Source organism: Mustela nivalis (assembly GCF_964662115.1).
Source record: "Mustela nivalis genome assembly, chromosome: 9".
NCBI classification, from domain to species: domain Eukaryota; kingdom Metazoa; phylum Chordata; class Mammalia; order Carnivora; family Mustelidae; genus Mustela; species Mustela nivalis.
Genome location: NC_139028.1, coordinates 18,057,195 through 18,084,621, shown reverse-complemented (window position 1 = coordinate 18,084,621; position 27,427 = coordinate 18,057,195). Strand labels below are relative to the sequence as shown.

The 27,427-nt window shown below is 53.1% G+C and overlaps 1 protein-coding gene and 1 long non-coding RNA gene across 3 annotated transcripts; one reads left to right on the top strand and one right to left on the bottom strand.

Moving 5' to 3' along the window:
- Positions 1-513: 513 nt before the first annotated feature.
- HTR3A (5-hydroxytryptamine receptor 3A) lies at positions 514-12,871 on the bottom strand. The gene is made up of 9 exons (XM_082684257.1): positions 12,607-12,871; positions 10,317-10,483; positions 9,350-9,394; positions 7,404-7,513; positions 5,784-5,953; positions 3,463-3,623; positions 2,863-3,073; positions 2,532-2,753; positions 514-1,076 (listed from the first exon to the last, which is right to left on the bottom strand). Exons 1-9 carry the CDS (start codon positions 12,671-12,673, stop codon positions 778-780), a joined length of 1,452 nt encoding a protein of 483 aa, XP_082540383.1. The 5' UTR covers positions 12,674-12,871; the 3' UTR covers positions 514-777.
- Positions 12,872-13,158: 287 nt separating this feature from the next.
- Positions 13,159-18,213, top strand: LOC309840480. 2 transcript variants are annotated; one of them, XR_014298619.1, is made up of 3 exons: positions 13,159-13,232; positions 14,821-14,955; positions 17,617-18,213. It is a non-coding gene; the product is annotated as an uncharacterized lncRNA (long non-coding RNA). The 2 variants fall into 2 exon arrangements; XR_014298620.1 differs by lacking the exon at positions 17,617-18,213 and adding an exon at positions 17,409-17,504.
- The last annotated feature ends 9,214 nt before the right edge of the window (positions 18,214-27,427 follow it).

Below are 27,427 nucleotides of genomic sequence, written 5' to 3'. Positions count from 1 at the left end.
AATAAAATCTTTAAAAAAAAAAAAAAAAGAAGTGAGTCTAGGGGGGGCGCCTGGGTCGCTCAGTGGGTTAAGCCTCTGCCTTTGACTCGGGTCATGATCTCACGGTTCTGGGATGGAGCCCCGCATCAGGCTCTCTGCTCTGCAGGGAGCCTGCTTCTCCCCCCTCCCCCACCTGCCTCTCTGTCTACTTGTGATCTCTGTCTGTCAAATAAATAAATTCTTTAAAAAAAAAAAGTGAGTCTAGGCCTTCACTGTATTCTGTTGCCCCCTCTGCCCTTTCCCCCTCCCCCCGGGTCCTCTGACATAACAGGAGCGCTCTGGGAAGCGGCCACAGGTGAGGCGAGGCAGGAGCCATTAAGGTCGGGTCAGCCTCAGGAGGTGCAGTCAGCCCTGTGTGGTAGAGAGTTGGTTTGCCTCAAATCTAAAACCAAGGTTGAGGGAGATGGGCCGAAGTCCAGAGTTCCGTATGCAGGGAGGGGACAAGGGGAAACCGAGGCTTGAGGCATAGATGGATGGAATGAAGGCAGGGGATGCCTGGGTTGGTCCTGATCTACGGCAGCATGTTTTAAAGCCATGGTAAGTTGGGGGTGGGAGGCGGGGGTGGAAGGGTCTTGAACGCCAAGTGTTCTGGGGAAGTCTCAGCCCTGGTTCAAAGTTGCTGAGACGCACTGGCTTTGGACAGGGTCTCGAAGACGTCTGTGGCTCCCTCTGGGCCCTGCGCCCCATCCCTGTGCTCACAGCGCCTGCCGCCCCCGCACCCTGCCGGGCCATGCCCACTCAAGAATACTGCCAGATGGACCACAGAGCGATGAGGGTGATGCTGTAGGCCAGCACCGCCACCAGGTAGACGCGGAACAGCAGCCTGTCCAGCACGGAGCCCACGCGCAGCCACTCCCGGGCCACCTCTCGGCTCTCGTCCCTCTTCTCCAGGAAGCGCCGGATGGAGGCCAGCTCCTGCAGCAGCCCTCGAACTGCCAGCGAGGCCTCCCGCGGTGGTGGTGGGGGGCTGTCTCGGCCCCTGGGGGTCTTCTCCAAGTCCCAGGGGTCTCCCAAATGGCTGCAGTGGTTTCCCACGTCTGGAAAAAGGGTAGCGCATTGGCAAAGGAGGGAGTGTGAATACCATCCCTTCTGCTTCCACGGTGGCTTGGAGAAAATGTTACGAACGGTTTTGGACAGAAAGGCTAGAGAGGTTAACTCACCGATTTGTGGACCCACCACGTGACTTAAACAAATAAGGAAAGCAACACCGTTGGCGACTCTCGCGTACCCTTCTCACTCACATCCTCCACCCTCCCCGCAGGTCACCGAGATCGGGACTCTGGTGCTTATTTCCTCCCATGCACGTTTTTAAAGGCCTGGGCTTCCTCCAGCAATTTGGTATTATTTTATCTGAGTCTCATAGCCCATGAGAGAGGCTGGGTAGGGGTGATAATTACTTGCACATTTTACAGGAAGGGGCTAAAGCGCACAGAGGGTAAGTGAGGAGCCTGTGGTCACACCCAGGACATCATTTAAATGTGAGGCCACCAAGGCCTGAGGCATCTGGGCTGCGAATCCACGGCCCTCCCCGGTAGGCCGTGACTCCAACCCTAGGCCTTCTGCACCAGGAAATCTGCCTCTAGCTACGGCCACCTTGCAGGCGAGCAGATAAGCTGGGCATGAGGCTGGTGTACCAGCGCATCCGTTCAGGGTGACGGCCACATACCGTCTGTAAAAGGCCTAGGTCTTGCCAGAAGGGAGGACAAAAGCGGGTGCAGTGGTTAGGAATAGCCGCTTAGCAGCTGATGGGCCTGTGTTCCGCTCAGTTCCCCCAGTTCCTGGTGCTGTGACTTAAGGGCAAGCTATTTGACCGTAAGCTTCTGTTTCCTCATTTGACAAATGAGGATGGAAATGCTATTAGGGGCCTGAGGATGGCCTGTGGTGGTGCACAGAAGATACTCATGCCTGGCCCAAAGCGCTCGACCAATACATCAATGAGCCACAACGAACCCCGCCCACCACCACCAGGTAGTGGCTGTAACGACGTCTCAGGGAAAACTAACGCCACAGTCCGTGTCCCCAGCATCCCCGTCTGTCCCATAGGTGTTTGAAATTCAAAGGGGCCTGGTCTCTGAGCTGATGGAATGCAGGAGTTTTGGCGATCCTGCTGCAGAGCTCGCCCTGCTGGGGAAGAAGTCCCGTTGCTGTCTGAGGAGCACACATTTGCTCCCTGTTAGGACCCATCTCGGAGAAGGGCTCTTCTCAGCCCCGAAATCTCAGCTTCCAATGTGCTCTGCCCCTGGAACTCCTTCCTTCTCCCTACCCATCCCCGGGATGACGAGAGGAGGTGAAGGCATGGAAAGGGTCCCGCTGATGCCGCAGCTGAACTCCGCTGCCTTCCCATGAGGCCGGGGATGGGGGGTCATGAGCAGGACAGTACCCACTTCTGAGGCCCCACCCAGACCCTGGCATATCCCGCCACGGCAGCCAGAGGCTCTCCACCAGGTCCCCAGGCCCAGGCCCCGGTGTGGGAACCTCCCTCCTTCTCTCACCTGTGCAGTCGTCAGTCTTGGTGGCTGGGGAGATGACAAGGGGCCTTCGAGAAGCCGGTTGCTCCCCGAGGCAAAGGAGAGGTGCCACCCGCTCCAGAACCAGGTGCCGTAGCCAGGCGGGCACGGGCTGCTGCAAGTCCTGCTTGTGCACCAGCCGCACGATGAAGATGGTCTCAGCCAAGCTCATCACCAGCAGTGCCATGCACACGACGAAGTAGACTCCTGTGCACATGGGGCGGGGGTGAGGGACACACAGCGCAGGTGGGAGGGGGCTGGTTTCTCGGTTCCTCGGCCAAACTGCACGCTTGCCCCGGGTGGGGGGGGGGCTTACCAATGAGGGGAGTGCCAATGGCTGTGGCCGGCAGCGTGTCCGACACGATGATGAGGAAGACGGAGTAGCCCAGGAGGAGCGTGATCTTGAAGGAGACCCTCTCGCCGCTGTCTGGAGGCAGGTAGAAGCCCACGATGTCCATGAGCATGAGGAAGATACTGGGCAGCAGCAGGCTGACCGCATAGAACAGGGGCCGCCGGCGGATGACCACCTAAGACCAGGACGGGAGCTTGTGGGGGAAAGCTGGGGCAGACGGGCTCTGTGCCCCAGAACTGCCAGCCCCTCCTGGACCCCCTCGCTTTGTGAGCTTCTGGGCCAGACTGCTGAGAGAGGAGACTGGGCCGACCTCACATCCTGTCTCCAGATAGAGGCCTGTGGCGGCCAAGGAGCAGTAAGGGACAGCTTACTTGCATAGGGACACTCCTTACTCCCCACTTACTTCCCCGAAGTTCCACGGCATGAGTGCGGCCCTTGGGCTAGGGAAAGGGCTGCAGAGCTTCTCCCCTCCGGCCCCCACCCCGTGCCTCCCGGATTCCACGTGGGTCTCTCGACCCCCAGCTCCGGTGGGCGTCCCCCTGTGCCCGCCCCAGTCCCACTCACGTAGAACTTCATTTCTGCGTAATGGCTGCTGTCCTCCAAACTGAACTCCCGGAACTGGGTCAGCACCCCCAGAAGCTCCCACTCGCCCTGGTTCATGAAGACGGTCTTGTCGAGCTTCACCTTTTCCGGCAGGCGCCACAGGGAGATGTTGATGTCCTGGACTGAGAGGCAAGCAAGCAAGCCAGCTCTGGAGGCTGCAGACCCTGGGATGGGGCTTAGCTCAAATGAGGTAACAGTGTACACGGTACCCACCTGGGGGGGGCAGGAGCGAGGGAGCGACAGTGTGCATGAACACACAGTGAAATGCAAAGAACCAGAACCAAACAAACGACTTATTAGAAAGCCCCCTCTCTCCTTCTCCCTATCTCCTTCTCTGTCTGTATGTCTGTATGTGCTGTGCACATCCCCCTTCCAAACCTATGTTTCCATTAGGGTCACCTTCTTATGAAATGAACAAAAACCAACATTCTTCACCTTTCCCCGATAGAGTTGCCTGCCCTTCAACGAGATCTAAGGTCTCGGTCAGGTTAAGCAACCAGGTCTTGATTTCGGCTCATGCCATGGTCTCAGGATCCTGAGATCGAGCCCCACATCCGTGCCGAGCGTGGAGCCTGCTTTAGATTCCTTCTCTCCCTCTCCCTTGTCCCCCATCCCCACGCATGCGTGTGCACTTTCTCTCTCAAGAAGAAAGAAAGAGAGAGAGAGAGAGAGAGAGAAAGGAAAAATAAAGGAGAACTAGGGAAATAAGTGAAACCTTCACTTAGAGAATAGCAGTTCTACTCGTCTGCATCCCTGCTGGAGAAACAGGTACATCCTAGAAGGCCGGGAGTGTCCATTACAGCAACATACGGGGAGAGGTACGTGTCCATCAATGAGGAACAGGCTTACTAAACTGCGATGCCTCCAAACTCCAGACTACTCCATAGCAGACATTTATGGGAAACATGTAAATAGGCACTAACTCGGAAAAACGTCCAAGACCTCTCATAGAGTGCAAAGAACCAGGTAGCAGTAACATAAATGATGCATTTCGTAAAATGAAAGTATATGAAATAAATTTCATGGGCTTTCCACAGATGTGTCTGCCCGTGTATAGGCCAAGCACAGAGAAGGATCTGGAAGAATGTGCCATATGAAGCTTATACTTATAAGAGCTGTGCCATCCTGGTGTGGGGAGTTTCTGGGGAAGAGTTTGGGACTGAAGGTAGGTAGAGGTCAAAAGTCTAAGATTATTTTTAATTCTGGTTTTTGCCCAAGGAAGTTGTGTGTTACCTTGTAATGTACAGTTAATGTGATAAAATCAGACAGAAGTGAGGATGCCTTTCTGCAGGAGTGTGACGCTCTCCTCACTGGGATTTACTGAGCCCCTGGCATTCACCTACTAAATAAAAGAGGCCGAGCCCCTTCTTTTGTGCCAGGCACTGTCCTGAGGACCCATCCCTGGGACAGAAATCGTGGTCCTGCCCTCTCTGGGTTTCTCTCTGCTAGAGAAGCAAATGTTGAACAAGTGCCTACATATGCAATGGAAGTGGGGAGAACAGGGTGCTCTAGAACTGGGCAAGGGGGGACCTCATCTGGGAATGAGCCCGCTTTCCCTGAGGCGCTGGGCTGCTGCTGGGTTTGGGAGAGCAGGGGACTTGACCACAGCAGGAGGTGTTTGGGGGCAAGAGTGGGGCGGGAAGGGGAGCAGGAGATGGAGGAGGAGGAGGCAGGGGGCCCAGGAGAGGAAGCAATCTGGGATAAAGGGAGAGAACAAGGGGCTTTGGGGCCTGGAAAGGAAGGCAGCGGGGCTGGAGCCGAACTCAGGGGAGTGTGCACTGGGTTGAGGATGTTGTAGTGAGTCAAGGGGCAGGCCCTGCGAGCCAGGTGAAGAATTCTGTCTCAGGGGTCCCAGGAAGCCACTGAGGCTTTTAAGCTAGAGCTGGGACAAGGTCCAATTTGCATTTTAGTAAGTTCTCACCATTTGCTATGGGGAGCATGGATTGGAGGGGACTGGCCAGGAGATTACTGCAGAAGGCGGGGGCGGTGGTGTGTCCGTGGAGAAGACAAGTGAGGGATACTTAGGGCCACGTCCTGTCCTGGCCTACTGAGTGTCCTGCTGCAAGTTTACACAGTCTCATTGGATCCTGGAGACAACCGAGGCAGCAGCAAGGGCAAGCATGGAGCCCTGTCTGGAGGAAGAGGCCAGGCTCAGCGGCATTAAGAAAAGAAGCAGGAAGTGACTTGGATAAAGGAGAGAGCCTCCTAGGGGGTGCCCCCCTCTGCCATGCCCTGCCCCCTCCCATGCCCTGCCCCCTCCCGGAGCCCCGTGCAGTACTCACTGGTGTGCAGCCAGCTGGTGAAGGTCAGGGAGCAGTTCTGCACGTCGAAGGGGAAGTTGTAGATGTCGAGGCTACAGGCAGTCATCACCTGAAGGGGCTTGTAGTTCTGGACCTCGCCATGATGCCCAACGTACACATATGGGATACTTGGAGACTTCCCCACGTCCACACTGGCCAGGGAAGAGGGTCAGTTTGGGGGGTTCAAGAAGCAGGTCAAGCTCTGGGAGTCTGAAGGTCTCTGAGCAACCCAGCAGGGATAGAAATTCAGGAAGGGTCTGGGCAGCAGGACAACCTTCCCAGTTGTCTTCTCATCTCTTCTAGGCTTTCTTACCTGCCATTGTCAGGGTTACCTTCCAAGCAAGAAAGGGCATTTCTCCTTCATTCCCTTGGCAACCTCGCCACAAAAGGCAGGCAGGGAATCCGTGTACCTCACAGCCACTGGCTCTAACACACATGCCCGGTTGTCCCTATGCCCCCACCCCCAGCCGGGCAGAGCTTAGTCTCAGGAGTTGGCTCAGTGGCCATGGGTGGTCTCAGTGGGAAAGCAGGACCTCGGGTTCCATCCTGATCCAGGCTTCCCTTTGCTCCCCATCCCTAGTAGTCCTTTAAACATGAGAATGATCTGGCCTGGAGGAGAATCAACTAGAGAAATCATGGCGAAGAAATGAGGCAAGGTGGGAAGTTCTGCAAGACTTAGCCCCACTCTCTCGGCAGATCCCCAACCCCTAGGCTCTCCCAAGTGGCCACTGTGGCACGGAATGGCCTGAGCTGGGCGTCCCGAGCCTGTAACCTCCTGTGGAACAAGGCTGAGAGATGAGAAATCAAGATTCAGGCTGCTTCCCGGTTTAACTGGAGACCCAGCCAGGAACTGGGATCCCTGCGGCCTGAGCGGCGCAGGTCATGGAGCTCCAGGTCAGCTGCCTTTCCTGAAAAATAGAGTGAGTGGGACCCCAGGCATCGGACAACACAGTGTCTACTGAGTGGAAGGCTACTGGCCCTGGGCCCCTTCCCCCTTCCTTCTGTCTCCCCCAGCCCTCTCCATGCCCTGGCTCTCAGAAGCCCAGGCAGCAGAGCCGGAAGGAACTTGAAGGATGGAGGGAACGGATGTTAGCTGGGGGCCCATGAGACAGTGTTCAGCTGCTGGTAATAAAGGGTGGGGGTACCCACTTCTCGCTGGGCGTGCAAGCTGGAGCCAGCCAGCCACTGCATGACTTGAAAGGTCTGAGCCTCTCCAGCTCCAAATCGCCCTGTGACCAAGGTGGTGACCCCTGGGGCACTACACCCCTTTTGGTAACGCAGCTCCCTCTCATTCAGCTACTGTTAACAGTGGGGACTCATTCCTCAGCTTCCCTCCCCCAGGAAGAGGGCCCTCGGACCAAGAAGAGCAAAGTTTCAACATCAGGCACAGAAAAAAGGAGTTTTTAAAAAGAAAAGAGAAAGAAAAGAGAAAACAAACCAACCACAAAGGGGAGTTGGGGCCCAAGGCAATTCCTACAGTCCCCTGACAGTGCTGCCAGCCTGGGTGGGACCTCTCCTGCCCTGCAGAGCCGTGTCCCCACGCCCTGTCCCTCCCCAGCCCCGGAGGCACCGGGCAGCCCAGGACTGGGGGGCAGCACTCACAACTCATTGATGAGAATGTCTGGGACCCAGATGTTGTCGGTGGGGACGGACAGCTTGGTGATGTTGTCAAAGTCCTCAGGGTTCCACTGGAGAAACTCGTCAGTCCAGTACTAGGGGAGGAGTGGGGAGGGTCACAGGCAGCCCCCTCCATCTTGGGTGGGGGGTGACATCGGCAACTTGGGGTGATGTCACCGCTCAGGGGGAATCTGGGTATTGGTGTCCCCGATCACTCGGCAGTACCCGAGAGCTCCCATCTCTGTGCTCACACACTCCCGGCACGCAGGTATGACCCAGGCAGATGAAGCCTTGCCCAGGGAAGGCATGCGGCCATTTCTCCTGTTTGAACAGCCCAGCTGCCAACCGCGGGCTCTTAGACAGATAGCCTCTTGGGTCTTGGTCTGCTCACGTGTAAACTGAGATAATAACACGCACCTCACAGGTTAGAGATGGTTACTGTTAAGTTGGGATCAATGCATTGCTCACCATCCTGTCGGAATGACTGATCTAAAATGTCAACTTAATGGTGTCACTCCCTCGCTTAGAACTCCAGTTGCCAACTTTCCCCTTGGGATAGAGTTCGACCTCACGGCCTACAATGGGCCGCATCGTCCGACCCCCCAGCATTCTCTCTAGCCTCGTGAATTCTGCCTCTCTGTAGCTTCTCACCTCCGGCCATGGGAGGGGAACCCTCCACATCTCTTCTCACCACGCTCCCACACCGCAACCCCCGTCTTCACCCCTGAGGGAGGTCTTCCTCGTCCCTCCAGACTTTACCAAGGCATCTGTCTGCTCCCTTCTCCAGGAACCTTCCAGGACCCCACAGCCCAGGTGGGGTGTTTAGGTGCCTCCTCTGCTCCCGTGGTTGGCCTCTTGTTCTTGCTGCATTCATGGGTCTGTCCATGTGTGGGGGCCCCCTAGACTGTGAGCTCACTGAGTCTAGTTTGTGTCTCTGATTCTGGCCCCTTAGCATAGTCCCTGAAACACGAGAGGCTGGTGTCCCCTCCCTGCTGGGCCGACAAGTGACCCTGAGGTCCAGGGGTGGGACCTAAGCCTGAGGTCCCAGGAAAGGGGCTCCAGCCTCCCTTTTGGGGCTGGGCCCTTTCCCTTGACACAGGTGTGCGCCACAGTGAGAGATCTCTGTGAGGCCGAGGGGCGCCGGCGGGAATCCGCGCTCCCGCGTCTTCCTCTACCTCACTCTCTGCCCCATGGGCGGCTGGCAGTGGCGAATGCCCATGAGGAGTGGGAGGGGTTTAACTGATACCCTCATGTGCCAGGAACCAGCCCTGTCCTCCTGCCCATGCTCTCCAGCCACTGGGGTTCCCTCCGGCTCTCACGACCACCCCCCAGCTCAGGGGCTGCCCGAGCAGACCAGCCCGCAGACAGCAGCCTGTGCTGCTGGCCTCCCTCCCTGCCGGCTCCCCACAGACGTGCTATAAAGGCCTCAGAGAGTTTCCACCAGCGCTGGAGCGACGTGGGTCAGAAACCGAGTGGGGAGGTGGCCGAGGGGGGAGGACTTGGTGGATGGAGTCATCCCCTGCCAATCGCCCAATTTGGTTGTCATTGAATCTGGCGTAATAGATGGAAGAACTTTCTAGCAAAGAGAGTTGTCTGAAAGTGCAGTTGCTGCCCACTGAGCTCCTGGTCACTATAGATAGTCCATCAACAGTGGCTGGGCAAGTTGTTTGAGATGCTGTGAAAATCCCCAGAAACCAGAGGGGTCTGGAGGATTCCTCCTCCACTGACAGACACGCTTCCTTCCACTGCCAGTCCTGAGATGAGAGGAGCCCAGACTTCTGGGCCTCAAGAGTCTGCTTCCTCACCTCTTCCCTCCCTCTCCCTCATCAAGGCCTCTGAGATTCCGGATTCCTTCGAGATGGAGGAATCCTTCCTCTCAGGGGAAGCCCAGATCTCAGGACAGGGCGGTGGGCGCGCGGTTGGTGGCTTACCTGCCGGTACCAGATGTAGGTGGTCAGAACCTGGTTCTTCTCATCCTGTGAAGGGAAAGGGAGCTCAGCTTCGGTGGCCCTGGGGGTGGGCGTTCGCCCTGCACCCACACCCCAACAGGAGCTGCTGCTTTGTGTCCCTAGTTCTTTGGGAAGTGAGAGTGAAGGAGAGGGGAAAGGGAGCCAGCCAGGAAGAGGTGGTCTTTTACTAGACACATCTAGAAAGAAACCAATTCTTCAAAAAATTTCACATATATATATATATATATACACACACACACACATTCATATATATATATTCCATAGATATAAAATTTCATATATATATGAAAGTGTATATATATATCTTCTACTATTTTCTATTATTATGCATATTATACATATACATCTCTTATATTACATGTATTTTATGTATATAATATACATAATATAGAGATAAGAGGAGACCTATAGACAATATCTTCTCTCTGTTATATGTTTTTACGTATCTGTATGCCTATGTCTGGATCTGTATCTCCTTCCTGCCCTAGTGTACCGGCAAGAGGGACAAGACCTCATGGAGAACAAGATTCATCACTGGTTTCGGATTCATTCTGCAACAACCCTTTAGCAACACCTGCCGTTTATGGGGGCGCACGTAACACAGCTTGGGCCTAGAGAGGAACAGGGCAGTTTGAAGCCTCACAGCACTCACACGGAGACGTCGTGACCGTGACACACTGAGTGGAAAGTGGGTCTCTAGCCATAAGGGTCAGGAGAGGCAGACACACAGGTGACCCCGTTCTCTGGTTTGGGCAGCTGTGCAGATGTTGGGTGATATCATCTGTCCTGACACGGGTCTGTGCCAGGTCACGGGTACTCTGAGTCCTTGAATGGCTACTGTACTGCGCAGGGGGTGACTTGGCCTTCCGTGGTCTCCCACCCCTAAAGGTCCACCTCCGAGCGGGGCAGGTTGGGGCCCAGTGCTCACCACGCTGAGGATGGCATAGATAATGACGTCGATGGCCACGGTGGTGGGCTTCCTCCAGTCCCGCACGGGCCGCACGCCCTTCTCGTAGTTGGCCATAAGGTGCTCCGATAGCCTCAGCAGAGCTGGCCTGGAGCTGTTCTGGGCCTGGAGGGGCCTCCAGTGCTTGGCTGGGGAGAACAGTTCACAGTGGGCCTCAGAGCCTGAGGCTTCCCCCCGTTCTCTTGCCCTGGTTTGAAAGCTGTTAAGAGAGAAATGTCTCTACTATTTCCATCTCAGATCCCCAGGTCTGCCCACTGACTGAAATTCCCATGATTGGGACATTTTGTCTATAGAGAAAAACAGATCTGAAGCTATTGTCTCCTCAGGGTGACAGGTACGCTCCTGTATGTGAGGGGGGATGCTCGCCTGGCTGCAGAGGCCGGACCGCAAGACAGGTGAGGTCTAAGGAGGCCAAGGGCTGAGGAAGGCTGAGAGCAGGTACAAGCTCAGAGGCGGCGGGCCTGTGGAGATGGACGAGGGGCCCCGGGGAGCCAGGGAGGAGTGGCCCCAGGACGTGGTACCGGGGCTACAAGAGGAAAGGCTGCTCCAAGCACACAATCTCTAAGCCCCAAGGTCCGCATGAGGGTTTGCCTTGGTGTCTGCCCTTGGCTCCCTGACCCCGGCCGCTACTGACGACTGACGAGGAAAGAAGGGAGCCATTCCAGGAACACTGACGTTCCTTTCCCTTCCTGCAGAATCCCCCCCTCTCAGCCGCAAACACGCGCTCCCAGGGGCGGGTAGGGCAGCCCTCCTTCAGAGGCGTCCTGCTCTGCTCTGTGGGCAGATCTGGTGAAGATAGCAAGAGGGTTAGGTGTGGGGTGGACAGGAAGTGGGGAGAAACCGAGTTGTCCCCAGAGGCGGAGGCCTAGAGGGACCAGAGAGCAGAAAACCCAACTTCTAGGCCTCTCCCCATTCTATGGGGGTTTCATGTGTACCTGTCACCCCTCTGGGAAACAGCAGAAGCATTCCCTGAGAGATGCCAAGAAGTATGAAGGTGAAAGGCACGGGGGAGAAAAGGGGAAGGCCCCAGGGGGCCAGGGCGTGGGCTGTGAGAGGAAGAGATGGGTGCCGTCTGTGCTGTTGCTGCCCCGGCAGGTGCCTCTCCCTGCCCTGTCCCTGATACACTCTCCGTTTCCCTCAGAATGACAGAGAAGAGCAGAGAGAGGCAGGAGGCCAGAGACCATTTATTGAGTGTCTCCTGTGGGATAATCTCAGGGAACATATTATTCAATTCGATCTCGAGCAGCCCCCTGGGGCGGCTGTCATGACAGCATCGTTGACAGAGAAGAGTCCCCAAGGCTCAGAAAGGTGGGTCCTGGGCCCGCGAGTGGAGGAACAATTTCAAATCCCCGTCTCTGTGTGTCTTACCAGACGGGGCCCCACAGGACTCAGGGCGAAAAGCTGTTGCTGGAAGGGACAGCACTTCTCTTCAGCCCCAGACCAGGGTCTTGAAAAGCAGCCTGGGGCGTTTGTCCCTCTGAACTTCCCCACTGACAGCTCAAGAGAGGAAAACCGTCGTGTGTTTAAGCTCTTCCTATCCGTCCAGCCCCGAGACGGCATCCTAACTGTGCTCCGGCCCCAGCTCCATCCTGCCTCCGGATGGGGAGATGACCTTCCGGAATGGGGAACCGATATTGTTTGTAGCCAAAGGAAACAGATCCTTTGGTGACCCCAACCCGGGAAGGCAGGCAAGGGTGGGTGGGGGAATGCGAGAAGTTTGGTGTCGCGGGAGTTTCGCTCCGGAAGGGAACTTTGGGAAAGGAGGCCCAGGGAACCCATGCAATAAGACTAGGGAAGTCGAGGAAAGATGGCTATGTTTGCTCTGGTCTCCACTCTGTTGCGAAGGCGCTGTGTGACCTTGAGTGAATGACTGCCCCTCTCTGGACCCCTGCATTCCCACTGACAACAAGAAGGGGTAGACTGCCTCAGCTGCAAGGAACCTTGCAGATGTCATTCCAGGAGTCTAGGGCAGGGAAAAGGACAGAGAAGCCCCTCTCTGGCCTCTGTGTACCGGGCTGCTGCTGGGTCCCTCTCAGCAGGTCTGGCGCACCACCCACACTCAACTGCCCCAACTTTGGAGGCGGACCCCAGTCCCTTCAACTCCTCTCATGCTCACCTGCGGCAGGATTCCCTGACTCTCCTGCAACAGCAAACCCTGCTTCCCTCAAGCCCTGGGGGAATCAAGCCCCCACCCACCCCGCCCATGTCTGCAGGGGTCAGCAAGTCGTATGTGCGTGACCGGTCCCCTTACCTTCTCCTTGTGCCAGGAGCATGGGCAGAAGCAAGGCCAGCAGGGCCCGTGGCACCCACAACAGCATGGTGAGCTCTCCCGGGTGTGGGGTGCTGGGCGTGAGCCCGGGGTGAGTCGTGCCAGGGCACAGCCTGCCCGCGCGCTCCCGGCCTCGTGTGTCCCAGCCCGCCTGCCTCTCCGGGCCGCTTTCCACACCTTCTGAGGCTGCTGCCTCACAGAGCCCCGCCACTGGGGTTGGGCGGCCGCCAGGTTTTCCTGCAATCAGTTCTTCTGCTGGATCAGGTTTCAGGGCGGGAGGGAAGGAGAAGGAGCCAGTGAGAAAGGAGCCCGCCCAGCTGATGTCATGGGGCCGGCCAGCCAGCCAGGTGGTCTGGCCAAATTCCCCAAGGAGTAACTGGGAGTAACTGCAGGAGCCCCCCGAAGGAGGGTGCGTCTGTCTTCGGGGGTGTTTGGGCTCCCGCAGTGTGGTTTCATAGCATGGGGCGGGGGCAGGGAGAGGTGAGGTGGTGGGAGCAGGGAGGGGAGGGGCCAGGCTGTGGGAGCAGGAAGGCTCTTCTTTTACACCACGCAGGGGATGAGAGCCCCTAGCCAAGCAGGTGACCGGGCATCTCTGCGGACGGAGGAAGGTTAGCCCATGTCTGCTCTTTTGTCCTTATCGAACTATTCATCTATTTTTTTCATCTAAATATGTAAATTTAAATATTTAAGTAGCAATACATATATTTATCTGTAGTTTATACTATGCAAATATATTAATATATTTAATACATACAAGAATATGTTATTAAAATATAATAGTAACACATGCTTATTATAGAAAAATATGAAGAAAAACTAAAAATCGTCCGTGGGCTTCCTTACTACCCAGACACAGCCCCTGTTAATATTTGGCTGTGTATTGCCCTACTATTTTCTTCTGTGATCTATATGCAGTGAAGTCAATATACCAAGCATTTAACTTTGCACCCCACTCCTTTCTTTGCTTAATATCAATTCATAAGGATTCTCAACACTTATCTTTGAAATGTTTTCCTCGAAGGAGTGTTTCTCTTTCCTTTGTAAATCGAATTGGAAATGATCTAGCCCTCAGTTCCCTAACTGTGTGCCCACAAAATTGTCTGAGAAGAGTATCACTGTGAGTTGGAGTGAATCCCACTCCTACATCACCATTTGGAGTAGAAGCGGACATTTCCACCTCGAGTGCGTTCAAAGCACAATGCACTTGTATTCAGATCATGGGAGCCTCAGTCGCAAAACATTTTTATGCCTTTCACTTTTTTTTCCAGTTGAGTTTAAGGGTGGCATAAGCCGGGAAACCTGGAGGAAGGAGTTTTCTGAATTGCAATTAAGTTAAAAAAAAAAAAATCACCTTGGGCAGGGATGAGTCCTTTTTGGCTTTGTCTGGATTTTCCCCCTTATTCATGCACAGGATGGTGTCTGCATTTAGCACTATGGAGTCCCTTCCTATGGCTCTGAGCCAGAGTCTGGTCCTGGAATGTTCAGTCAAGCTCAAGGAGGTTGGGCTACACTTCTCTTAAGTCACACGTTTCCTCACTGCACAACTCAGAAAAACCAGGAAAATCATCTCCAGGATTTCCTTTTAGAAGAATGGAGATGGGGGCAAGTGGAAGGAGAAAATAGGCACCCCCAAACTTCTAAGGAATTTAGAGAGCCAGACCCCGCCACCCCAGAATGAACGCATCCAGACTCCCAGCTTGACAACTGGAGAAGGCAAGGCCAGAACCAGGCTGCCCCCAGGCCTCCAGGCTGAAATCTTGAAGGGGCTCCAAATTAGGAGGGGCACTTGTGGACCTCTAAATGCATCCTGGGAAGGGGCGCCTGGGTGGCTCAGTGGGTTAAATGCATCCTGGGGCCCAACATCTGGAGTGATACACAAAGATTCTTAGGCTCAAGCTCACCTCCATCTTTGGCCACTGCTACTTAGAAATCTGCTGCAAATTTCTAGGACTATTCCTTTTGCTGAGCATTATAAAACCTGCATATGGCATTATACCATTCCCTGATGGGATGTCTTCATATGGCATTATCAGGTTCAGTGCTTAGCAGTAACCCATTTGGGGGTTCACCCTTCTAGAATAAACAATATTTAGCTGTTCCCTTGCATGCCCTAACTGCTGCCCCAATGCCCCATTTTGTCCTTCCTAAGGTTCCCTGTGTGCACTCACGAGGCACTCCCTCGTCTCTTGCTCCCAGCTGAGACCAGTGTAGCCTGGAGCCCACGCCTGCCGCAGAGCCAAGTCATCTGGAGAGAGAGAGCAGGAAGGAGCCTCTGGCCCTGAACCTGTTGAGTGAGGTGCAGAACCAAGGCAGGGTGAAAAGAAGCAGAAGGTAAGACTACAGGAAAAGGGAGATTTGGAGAAGGAAAAGGGAGAGAAGTAAAAAATAAAAAAAAGGGGCACCTGGGTGGCTCAGTGGGTTAAGCCTCTGCCTTCGGCTCAGGTCATGATCTCAGGGTCCTGGGATTGAGTCCCGCATTGGGCTCTCTGCTCAGCGGGGAGCCTGCTTCCCTTCCTCTCTCTCTGCCTGCCTCTCTGCCTCCTTGTGATCTCTCTCTCTCTCTCTGTGTCAAATAAATAGATAAAATATGAAAAAAAAAAAAGATGAGAAAAGAGAACATTGGTAGGAAACAGAGAAAGAAAAGAAAGCTAGGAGTTAAAGACCAGGAGAAAAGAAGACACAAAGAGGGACGCAGAAGGAGGAAGAGAAGGCTGCAGGAGAGGCTGAGCTGGGAAGCAGGGGGGTGGGGGTGGGGTGTGGACTGAAGGGGACTGACCCTCCGACACTGTGCGGAGGGGTGTGCCAAGACCCGTGCAGGGGCAGCGAGACAGCCTGGAGGCCCTGTGCTCTGAGCCCGAAGCCCTCGTTTCTGCGCTGAGCTCCTGGAATCCTCTGGGACTGCCCAAATGAGCCGGGGTGGGGTGGGGGGAGAGGATGTCTCGGTACAGTGTGTGCATTAGAGAATTAGCTCCCTAGGTAATGGGATTAGAGCGAGCCGGGCAGGCCGAGGCCTGGAATGGAGATATATTGCCTGTGTGCCTCTCCGATGTGGCTGCAACGAAGCTTCCCCTGAAGAAATTTCCCATTAATGGGTTTGATGGCACAACAGACAGGGGGCAGCTGGAGCTGTGGCCAGTGGCGGGGTGTAAATTGCCTCCGATGAAACTGCGGAGTCACTTTTGTCCCTTTTAAACAAGATAAAAATTAGTGCGAGGCCTTGATGAACTCTCCTTGGCCGGTGGGGACGAGGGAAAAGCGAGAGGGCTGGCTAATTTGATTCCGGGCTCTGCCTGCAGACGGCTGGGCTCCTCCCAGGGAGCGGAGGCAGACACGCAGATGGCAGCGGTCCAACGTGGGGACTGAAAAGCCCCAAGAATGCAGGACCTATAGCCCAGGGCCTTCCGTTGTGCTCCCAACACCGTGGCAAGCAAGACTGGGGTCACACGTGCGCTTGGGGCTTTCCAGAAGTCAATCAGCCTGGGTCTAAACCATGAAAAGAGCTCTGTGTCATTAGGTGGTTACGAGCCCAGGCTCATGCCGGCACACGCTGCCCTACCCCTTACCACGGGGCTTGCTCCCATTTTCCAGGTGAAAATACAGAGCCCAGAGGGCCTCCGTGACCTGCCTCAGTTCCCACAGCCAGTTATGGACGGAGCGGAGAACCTGTAGGCTCCTGGCTCCAGCCTTTCCAAGACAGCCGTGTCTCAAATCTGTAAATTTTACTGGTCTTTAAAACTTTTAACACCAAAGAGCCTGACCTTTTAGAACCTATAAACTTAAAAAAAGTTCTGCAAGCTGGAGTCCCATCTGACCCCTCTAGGCGCCCGCTGCTAGGGAAGGGCTGGCCTTGCTTTCCTGGGTGTCTGATCACGTCCCAGCATGACTTTTCTCTACCCAGGCCCTGGTCCTTGGAGTGGCCTGTTCTGCCCCACTCCACCAACCATCCCTGCTATTTTCCAAGCTCGCTGTGTGCCAGGCACTGTGCTAAACACGTTATCGTATTTCGCCTCTATTTCCTATGAAGAAGATCTCATGACTCTCACATTGCAGATAAGGAAATTAAGGCACAAGGAAGTTTACCAACCTTTGTGGAATTATGTAGCTGGTAAATGGAGGGGGAGACATTTGGACCTACAAACTCAAAAACCTGGGCCCACCTTACGTCACGGAGTTCCAGAACATTCTGCAGGCTTGACACATAGGCTAAGTGGACTCTGGATCCAATCCCAGGTACAGCTGGGGGTCCCCATGCCTACCTTGATTGCTCTGATTGAAAGGGCAGGCTCATTGGGCTGGCTGCACATAAGCCTATGAATTAAAGATATTTTTATTAGAGAGTAGTCATGAGTAAGAATACATGATAAGTTTATGGACCATTATGTTCGTTGTTTGCCCCGGGACAGAGTGGACTCAGAAATACTGCCCTTTGCCATCCTGGCCCCAACAGAGTAGACCCTGTTTCTGCAAATGCTATGTTATGGGGCTTCACAGTAAATTTGGGACCAGGAACCTCTGTAGTCCCTCCTCCTGGTAAGGAAAGGATGATAGAGTTTTTGAAGTGGAATAGTACTGTTGAGTCTGGGTGCATGGGTTTCCTTAAAAGGATGGGGTTTTTCTTGTCACCTGTCACCTGAGGAGGCCTTTTGTAGTCCTCCAAGCACACAGGATGGGACTCCTGTGGGAAATGGCACAGTGGAGTTTTTTTTTTTCTCTGATTATTGACCTTAAAGGTCAAGGTGGCTGAGTTATTTTAAGGTGCTTATATGGCTACTCTCCCCACACAGACAGACAAGGAGTAGGAATGAAGAAACACAAGCAAGGGGCCTGTGAAGTCGTGCTGCTCCTTTGGGACCCTCTAAAGCACTGTGGGGACATAAGGAGAGATTTGGCAGGTCTGGCATAACGGAGAGCTGTGAGGCCTATAAGACCAAGTGTTTCAGTCTGCAAAGACTCCTTTGCTTCCTTCATATGTGTTCGTGTGGGAATTCTCAGCCTTGATCCATCACACTAAGCGGGGAGAAGGAAGGGGACTCTGTTCCTGAATTGGCCAGAATGGTGGCAGCAGCAATGGCCTGAGACAGAAAACACCTGAGGAAAGTGAATTCTAAGGGTCCGTGATGGGTTGCTTGGCCCCACTGCCCCACCTGCCTGGAGACATTCCTGCTGCAAAACCCTGGAGATCTGGGAACGTGTCTGCACAGGGGAGGTGGCCGTCCTTCCCTCAGACCATGAGGGAATCATGAGCATGAGAAACAGCAGAGAGGAAGGCCTGCCTTTCCTCTCCCCTCCCCTCCTTCCTGGCACAGGAGGGAACAGTCTCACTCCAGATCCTTGCAAGGATCCAAGACCCAGATGCTCCAGCTTCTGAAGAATGTCTCCTTCCTATGCAATGAGGCTTCCCCTCGTACCTCTTTCCCCAAATCTCCATCAAATTCTGTTTGTTGGCCACAAACACACAGCTGACTCCAGGGTGGTCTCCAGGAAGAAAGTCGCCAGGGAAGGTGCATCTAGATAACCAGCAAGCTGGTAGCAAAGCCAGGCCTTATTGTGGCTGGTGATGGGTCATTAGCCCAATGGTCACCCCAGAGCTGGACCTGGGGACAGAAGGTCATTTGGCTTAAATTTCTCTTTTCCCTGACTTCTAATTTCTCGAGAGGAAAAGATCAGAGAGGACTTTCTATCCATTCCCTGGCTTCTGGGAAGATTACGGTCTTAATATATTGTTATTAGTATTTTCCGAAAAATTTTCAAAGAAAGAAACCTCACAAGCCCCTTTGGGATTCTGAGGCAAAATCTCCTCTAATATTAAACTTTAATTGCACTTGGTACCATTTGGATCATTTCCTTTCATCCTGTAGAAATGAGTTCCATCTCCTATCCGTTCTCTCCATTGTCTCTGAGAGGTGTGGAGAACACTGTGACCGTTTCTGGGCTTTTCCAGAGCCCAGCATGCGTGTTTTCCATGCATTTTCCTACACGTTCTTTCACTTTGATGGTGACAAGAGCACGCTGAGTTAGGCGACGCGGACCCCACTCGGAGACATGCAGTGACCCGCCCGAGCTCACTCAGCAAACAGGTGGCCGAGCCCGGTTTCAGACCCTAAGCCCAGCAAGGGCGGCGCGCGTGAAGATGGGATTCTCTCTTTTCTCCCTTCTCCCTTTTCCACTAGAGGAAGGAGCCAAGAGACTGTCGTGGTTGTTGCCTCGGCGGCCGTGAGATGTGGAACTGGGGATGGGGTGTGGGGGGAGGGAGACGTTTTCTCTGTCTACCTGTTATGCCTTTAAATTTCGTACTGTGTAAATATATCATCTTTTAAAAAAACCCAAAAAACAAAACAACAAGTTGGGTTTTTGAAAGGAAGGCGGAGGAAGAGTGGACTACAAGCTGGCTCAAGCCCTGGTTCCATCGTAAACTTCCTGGGTAGCCCCAGGCAAACCAGCCGAGCTCTCTGTGCCTCACTCATGTCACCTACCAAATGGGAACAAAGGAATAATTGCTCTCCCTACAAAGTTCACCTGTCTGCCAAATTCACAGACTCGTTTTGAGAATCATACAGTTCTGGAATCATGAATCTGGAACGGGAAAGGCAATGCCAGCAGTCCCGGTTCAAATTACGCACACCCCCTCCCAGGTATTCTGAGACCCGCTCCCTCTTCCCTACCACACAATTGCAAAATTTGTAATTCATGAGTCATGAGAAAAGCACAGACTCTGGAGTCAGACTTGACCTCAGATCTCGGTTGCTCAGCTTACCAGTCATAGGACGCTGGTGAAGACACCTGAAGCAGCTAACTTCAGTTTTCCCGAGTCCAAAGTGGGCATAAGCACACGTGTCCCCCCACGGGGCCATGAGGCTTTGATGGGCTTGAGCAAGGCAGGGAGGGAGTGTAACACCCCCACATAACCTAGACTCAGAAGCTACTAGTTTTCTTCCCATTGCAAGCAAAAGGGATCAATAGAATGAATAAATAAATGAAATAATGGCTTGTGAACACTCTATAAGAGTTAAATACAGCCACTGAGCCTGGAAGGGGTGGGTTGGGGGTAGCTTGCCCTGGGGACGCAGGGTGGAGCCTGGGAAGAGGGGAAGGAACTGGAAAGCGATAGCCTGTCTGTGAGCCTGTCTGTGAGCCTGGCTGCCGTGGCCTGCCTCCAGCATCACCTTCTCAGCGAGACCTTCTCCAACCACCCTATCCAAATTACCTGTCACACGCACGCCCTACAGTCCTTCTGCACGCTGTCTGTCACCATCTCACACCCCACACACTCGGTTTGTGTATCTTGTTTGTTATCTGTTCCCCCTACCAGACTGTGAGCTCCAAAAGGCGGGGATTTTCCCCGTCTCCGCTTTATGGAGGTATAACTGAGAAATAAAATTGTGCAAAGTGTGCAAAGCGGTGGTTGGATACACACACATGCATTGTGAAATGATTACTACAATCAAGTCGACGGGCATAGCCACCTCCTCACACAGTTATCTTCGCGTGCGTGTGAGAAGGCTTAGGGTCGACTCTCTCAGCTAGTGTTGAGCAGACAGTACGGTATCGTCACCTGAAGCCACCAGGCTCCACATTAGATCCTGCGAACTTACTCATCTGATAACTGCAAACTGCACCCCTGGCCGACGTCCCCTCTACCCCAACCCCCAGTCCCTGGCAGCCACCATCCATCCAGTCCCCTCTCTGCTTCATGAGTTCAATTTTCTTCTTCTTCTTCTTTTTTTTTTTTTTTTTGCTCCCACACATAGTGCGCAGTACAGTCTGTCTGTCTGTCCTGTCTGGCTGATACTCACTTAACATAATCCCCTCCAGGTGCATCACATTGTAAATGGCAGGATTTCCTCTTTTCATGACTGAATTATAAATACTTCGTTGGATACAGAGACCAATTTTCTTTATCCATTCACTCACTGATGGACACTTAGGTTGTTTCCAAACGTGGTTACTGTGAATAAGGCTGACAAGGAACCTGGGGGAGCAGGTGTCTCTTTCAGTAGTGATTTCACTTCCTTCAAATATTAAATCCAGAAGTGGGACTCCCGGGTCATAGGGTAGCTCTACCTTTAATTCTTTTGAGGAACCCCCATACTGTTTTCCGCAGTGGCTGCCCTGACTGGCATCCCAACCACGGTGCACAACAGCTCCTTTTGGTTTACCTTCCCACAAATATTTATTTATTTATTTCTGATAACAGCCATTCTAACAGGGCTAAACCTCATCATGGTTTAGACTTGCATCGATCTGATGATTAGTCATGTTGAAAGCATTTTCATGTACCTGTTGGCCATTTGAATATCTTTTCTGAACAGGCATGGGAGAAATTCCAGCCCCGTTCCTAACAAGAGCGAGGCAGGGAGAGCCCACAGCAGGACTAGGCTAAGGAGTTTTCTTCCAACACCACCCAGTGGAAAGGCAGGACCGAATAAGGAGGTCACACGGCCTGCCTGCTTCAGGGACCACGGTCTCATTCCCCTTGACATTTGGGAGAGCAGTCAGTCTAAAAACAAGGTCTTCAACACATCCCAGAAAACACACCTGCTTTTGCACCAACGTCTTCTGGAGGTGGAGACATCACAGAGAGCTCCCTTTGGCCTTAGGAACCATCTAGTCCAGCCTCTCTCCAGCACCCAGATCTCTAGGACATCCCCAACCAACGATCTCTCAGCTTTTGCTTGCAGACCTCCTCCTGAAGAGGAGATCTTTTGTGACCGTGACCGCCCAGCACAGTTTTGCAGAGATCTTTCTTACACTGTGTTTCTCCCCAATGCTCTCCTTTAGGATATTGAGAAGTCTAATTCCTCCTCGACACCAAGTCCTTCCATTCATGCCCATTCACGTGCTGGCCCAGCCCCTCACTTATGTCAGCGCAGAGCGGAACAGGCAGGACCTGGATAGGGAGAGCAGAGGCCACACATGACTCCCCTTGGGGCCTGCAGTACGTGTCATCGGCCTGGGGCCTCAGCTGTGCTTGGCGGGGTCCTCTGAATGGACAGAGGAGTGAGCACATCGGTGGGAGCTTCTCCATCTGTAAGGGAGGAAAGTGAATCTCAGGGAAGCTAAGGGACCTCAGCAAGGCCATGCAATTCCCAGCCCCAGGACGAGTTCCCAGTTCGGAGGACTTTCCAGAGTTCCATACCGCAGTGTTCAGAGAGCTTGTTTTACTGTGTCTTCTCTCTTTCAGGCTAGGCCCAGTTAACTCCACGGAAGCAGCCCACCTGGGTCCTGTTCCCACGCCGCTCACCTGCTGTGGCCCTACCATCCTTCTGCGCCCTCCATCCAGAACCTTCGCTCTAGCTCTTTACTCTCCCAGGAGCTCCCCCTCCCAGATGTCCGCTTGGCTGATTCCCCCTCACCTCCTTCAGGTCTTTGCCTAAACCTCACCTGTTCAATGAAGCTGGTGCTGACTAATCCGCTTAGGACCTTCACCTGCCTGGTCCCATCTACCCCGCCCTCTTACCTGGCCCTACTTTTTCTTTTGTTCCATGGCCATATCATCCCCTAACATCCCATGTGATTGACATGATGACTCCTTACTGTCTGCCTCCACTGATAGAACGTCAGCACCATGAGGGCAGGGAGCAAGTATTTCCCAAGTACCCAGAACCGTGCCTGACATCTAGGAGGGGCTCAATAAATATTTGTTGAGCGAGTCTCCTACTTGGAGGACCTGGCAGGGCCCCAGGTCTGAACCACCTCCTGTGGGACACAGTAGGTGCTGAATACATATTTGTTAAAACATAGATTACCTGATTACGTGACAAGTCTATGCTGCTTGTAGCACTGTGTATCAGGTACTTCCTAGACAGCTGGAGGGTGGGAGGTGTCACAGGGTCTCCAGGGGTTGCCACAGAAGTCCTATCATGGCTCTGGCCTAGAGGATGCCCCTTATCTCAGGCCCCACAGGAGATGTGTGTGCAGCTGGCTCACGGTTGCCCTTTTGCTTTCTAGCCCATCTTGGATGGCCCATATGGTAGGCTGGGTAATGGCCCAAAGAGACTCAGGTCCTAATCCCTGGAACCTGTGACTGTTGCCTTGTGCAGTAAAAGAGAGATTGCAGATGGGATTGTATTAAGGATTGTGAGATAGATTATTCTGAATTGTGCTCGTCGGCCCTATATGGAATCATGAGTGTCCTCCTAAGAGGGAGGCAGAGGAGGTTTGATGAGAGAAGAGAAAGCCATGTGGAAGCAGAAGCAGAAAGCAGAGCTGAGCTTGGAAGGTGGGCGGCCCCTAGAAGCTGAAAAAGAAAACAGATTCTCCCCTTATAGCCTCCAGGACGAACCAGTCCTGCCAACACCTTGCCTTTTACCCAGTGACACTGACTTTGAACTTCTGGCCTCTAGGGCTGTAAAAGAACACCTTTGTGTTGTTTAAGCCGCTAAAGTTGTGGTGATTCGTTACGGCAGCCCCAGGATACACAGCATCCTACAGGCTGCTCCCCCCTTCACGAACACCAGCATAAACCCCCCGTCTGTATTTTCACATCGCCCAAACCTGGGAAACTCAGGCTGGAGTAGACCAGCGCCGCAACGTCCTGAGTAGTTTCAGCCCCTGATAGCTTGATGTTCTGCCTCTAGAGTGTTGTTCCGAGTAAAGCCACCCACTTCCTCCTCCTCCGGAGCTCTCCAAATGCTGTAAATAGACCCTGAAGTGCCTTGCTGGCCTGGAGTAGCTTCCCAGAGAGGACACTTTCAATCTTCCTGCTTCCAAGTATTTAATTAGTCCTAAATGAAGAGTCCTCCAAAAGCGTACAGCACTTTTGCACATTTGCTGACATAATCACATTTGCTGTTGCCTCTGATCATCATCCTGGAAATGTTCCTTCCCTTCTGGCTCCCCTGGAGGTGGTTTCATAAGCAGTGAGAGCAACACCGTTTTCCAAAGCATGTCCCCTGGTCTCACCGGAACTTCTGAATTCCGTAGTGGGATTTGCCACTCCACCAAGTAACGGCTGAGCTGACCAGTCCAGAGTATTCCTGAAGCCCACACGTAATCACCATGATTCAGTGTTTCGTAGTACTTGTGTCCTATGTCCTCTCATCAGGGTGACCATCCTGGAAGGTAGAATTATTATTCCTTCCTTACAAATGAGGACACTGGGGCTCACTCTACAGTGGGAACCCACTGAGCATAGGGGTTAGAAACTGGATATGGTGGTCATTCATTTACACTTCAAACATTCTGGCTGTCCCCCTTTCTGGGTGCTTGGAAAGACTGCCTTTCCTGGTGACATGATATTTGAGTGGTTTGCATGATGAGGACAATGGGACAATGGGTTAGGTTGTGAGCGGAAGAGACAGGTATGCCTTTCAGGCCTGGAAAGACCCTTGTGAGGTCTCTTTCCTTCTGCTAAGGTGACCGACAATGTCCCAGAAAGAGGCAGCTCCACCAGCCTGGGTCTCAGAGGGAAGACATGGCCCAGAACTGGAGCTGACCTGCGGTGGGCACACAGCATGCTGTAAAGCAATTTGGGGATCCTTGTTGCTAGCCTCTCCCGATTAACCCAGTTCCAATGTCAGCTCTGCTATTTTCCAGCTCTGTGGCCTTGGATGGACCTATCAGCTTCTCTAGGGCCTGGCAGTGTGGATGGATAGAATCTAGCATAGAGTTCTGGGGAGGAGCTAATGAGATAATAGGAATAAGATGCTTAGTGTTATAGCTGCCATGTAGTAAGTCCTCAGTAAATGGAAGTTGTAGTCACTACAACTAGGGGGCCAGAGTCCCCTAGTTAGGAATGGTTGGAAGGGTATGGGACAAGGAAGGGCTCATGCTTTGGAGCAACTGTTATGTCTTATACACTTGCAAAGTCTTCATTCTAAATGTTGGGCGTCACAATCCCTATTTTACAGAGGAGTAAACTGAGGCTCAGAGAAGTATTTAAGTTGTCTAGCATCATGAAGCTATTAAGTGGTGGCACCAGGATTTGAATTTATGCTTGGGTGACTCTCTCTCCATCATCTTACCTTCCTTGAAAAAGAATTCCCCACCCTCTTGCTCTGAACACAAATCGGGGCAGAAAACAGTATGGAGGTTCCACGAAAAGTTAAAAATAGAACTGCCCTACGATCCAGCAATTGCACTATTAAGTATTTACCTAGAGAATTCAAAAATACTAATTCAAAGTGATACATGTGAGGTGTACATACGAGCATTATCTATAATAGCTCAATTATGGAAGCAGCCCAAGTGCTCATCGATTGATGAATGGATAAAGATGTGGGGTGTATATACACACAGTGTAACATCACTCAGCCTGGAAAAGAATGAAATCTTGCCATTTGCAACAATGTGGATGGAGCTAGAGAGTATTACGCTAAGTGAAATAAGTCAGTCAGAGAAAGAGAAACACCATATGATTTTAGTCATATGTGGAATTTAAGAAACAAAATAAAGGAAAGAGAGAGAAAGAGAGGCAACCCAAGAAACAGACTCTTAACTATAGAGAGCAAAATGATGGTCACCAGAGGGGAGTTGAGTGGGGGGAGTGAAACAGGTGATGAGGAAGAAGGGAGGGCACCTGGGGTGGTGGGCACCGGGTGATGTATGGAGATGCTGACACTATACTGTATACCTGAAACCAGTATCACACTATATGTTAACTAACTGGAATTAAAATTAAAAAATTTAAGGGGCACCTGGGTGGTTCAGTGGGTTAAGCCTCTGCCTTCAGATCAGGTCACGATCTCAGGGTCCTGGGATCGAGTCCTGCTTCCAGCTCTCTGCTCAGCAGGGAGCCTGCTTCCCTCTCTCTCTCTGCCTGCCTCTCTGTCTACTTGTGATCTCTGTCAAATAAATAAATAAAATCTTTAAAAAAAAATTAAAAATTTAAAAAAGAAAGAATTTCCCCAGTGCCAGGCACGCAATTCCCCCTGAAACCCCACGTCGTCCACTCCACCCTCAAGCCGGCCTCATCACTTTCTAACATCGGCATAGCTCATCAGGGGCTCCGAAATGCCAGCCTTCTCCAGCCATCTCCCCAGATCGTCCACCCCGACTTGACCTGCAGCAGTCTCGCCTCATTTTGAATGACTCCCCTGCCCTTCACCTGCTTCTCTTTGCCTGGGCAGGGAAGTACAGAGGTTCTCAGGATTCTAGCCCAAGACAGCCTGTGTACCTTTGAACCCAAAGGCACTGGGGCAGGGCCTCCTGCCCAGCAGGGTAAGACCTCAAGGAAGTGCACTGCATCGGGAAATAGGAGACCCCAGCTCTCCCATGGGCTCTGCATTGAGAATAACAGTCCCTTACCTTGGCAGCTTCCATGCCCAGGAGCTCATTTAACTCTGCCATGGCCCCTAGGAGGAGGGAGGCCACCTGCTTCTACTACCATCTCCCTGAACATGATACTAAAGCCATCTAGATACGGAAGCTTCTGGATGCTCCCTGAGATAAGCCTGAGTTCAAATTCCACTCTTTCCCCTCCTCATTGATATGAGGCAGGTCACTTCCCCTCTCTGGGCCTCAGTTTCTGTATTTACCCATTTATCCTACCCTAAGAATGGAATTGGATACAGTATGGGCAGTGTGACACAGAGTTTAAGTGTCCCATTGCTAGGGGCGATCCGTAATCATCTTTACCACTGTCTAGGCTTTATTGTTCTCCTGTCCCAGCCTCATCTAAAAAACGAGAGCCTTGAACGAGCTGGTGTCGTTCCTCCTCCAACTCTGAGTGACCGCCTCACACACACACGCACGTGCGCACGCCTATACAGGCGCGCATACACACTCACACGGCCTAAAGAGGCAGAGCAAGGGGCCCAGAGCCTATAAAGGCACAATGACAAGCCTGTGCATCCTCCGTGTCAAGTTCAGGTGCCAGAGAGAGTGCCAGGGTGGCTGAAAGGCGAGAGGGCAGGCAGTGCCAGGGAGATGGGCTCTTCCCCTCCCCACCCCCGTACCTAGTGCAATGTGAGAAGGCAGCAAAGCCCTCACCCATGGTGGCTTGGCTTTCTGGGAGGCAGGTGTGTGGGCCAGCACTGTGTGCACGGGTCCCATGCTGGGCTTGTGCCAGACACAGGAAGGAGGACTGCAGTGCAGACCCTGCGGTCTCGAGTCCACCTCTGCTCGTGTGCCAAGCCTTGGTGGGCTCAGCGGTCTGCCCAGTGCAGCAAGTGGGTTCTAGGGGGACAGGGGTCGCCTGATCATTGGTGCCAGCGGCCTGGCTCTGGCTCTCCTAAAGGGAGGGTGTCTGCTGTCAGGGGAAGGAGGGCAGTGGAAGGGGCCTTCCTCTCCCTTCACTCTCTTCTCCCCGCGGATGGCACACACAGAGCCATCTCCGCCATCTGCCCACAGCCTATAATTCAGTCGCCCAGCTGCACGGAGTGCTTGACTGCTCTGATTGTGGGGAGGGCAGATTACTGAGTGAGTGGGGGGATTGGCAGGTGCCCTGTGGGCCCAGCTGCCCGGGTCACAGAGGCGGGTTCCACAGGAGTCTGTGCTGCCCCTGAACCCCAGCTCCCGGGCCTGCTGTGGGGTTCCCTCCAGGAACTCCCACTGCCATCCAGGCTTCTGTAACTGCCGTGCGCAGGAGAATCCTCTGGGGTCAGGGGGGTTCAGGTCCTGACTCCGTAGGTCTGAGAGGACCCAAGATTCTGCATTTCTAACGGTTCCTGTGCTGCTGAGGCTGCTGATCCAGAGTCTATGCATGGAAGAAATCTTTAGAGTTGACATAGTTTTTTAAATATATATTTATATAAATCTCAATCTCTCTGGGCACTGGTAAAAGCCCTGTGGAAACGTGGCAAATAATAATAATTGCTCTCGCTCTCAATGCCTCTAATGCGAGCTACGTGCTCAGGGCTTCATA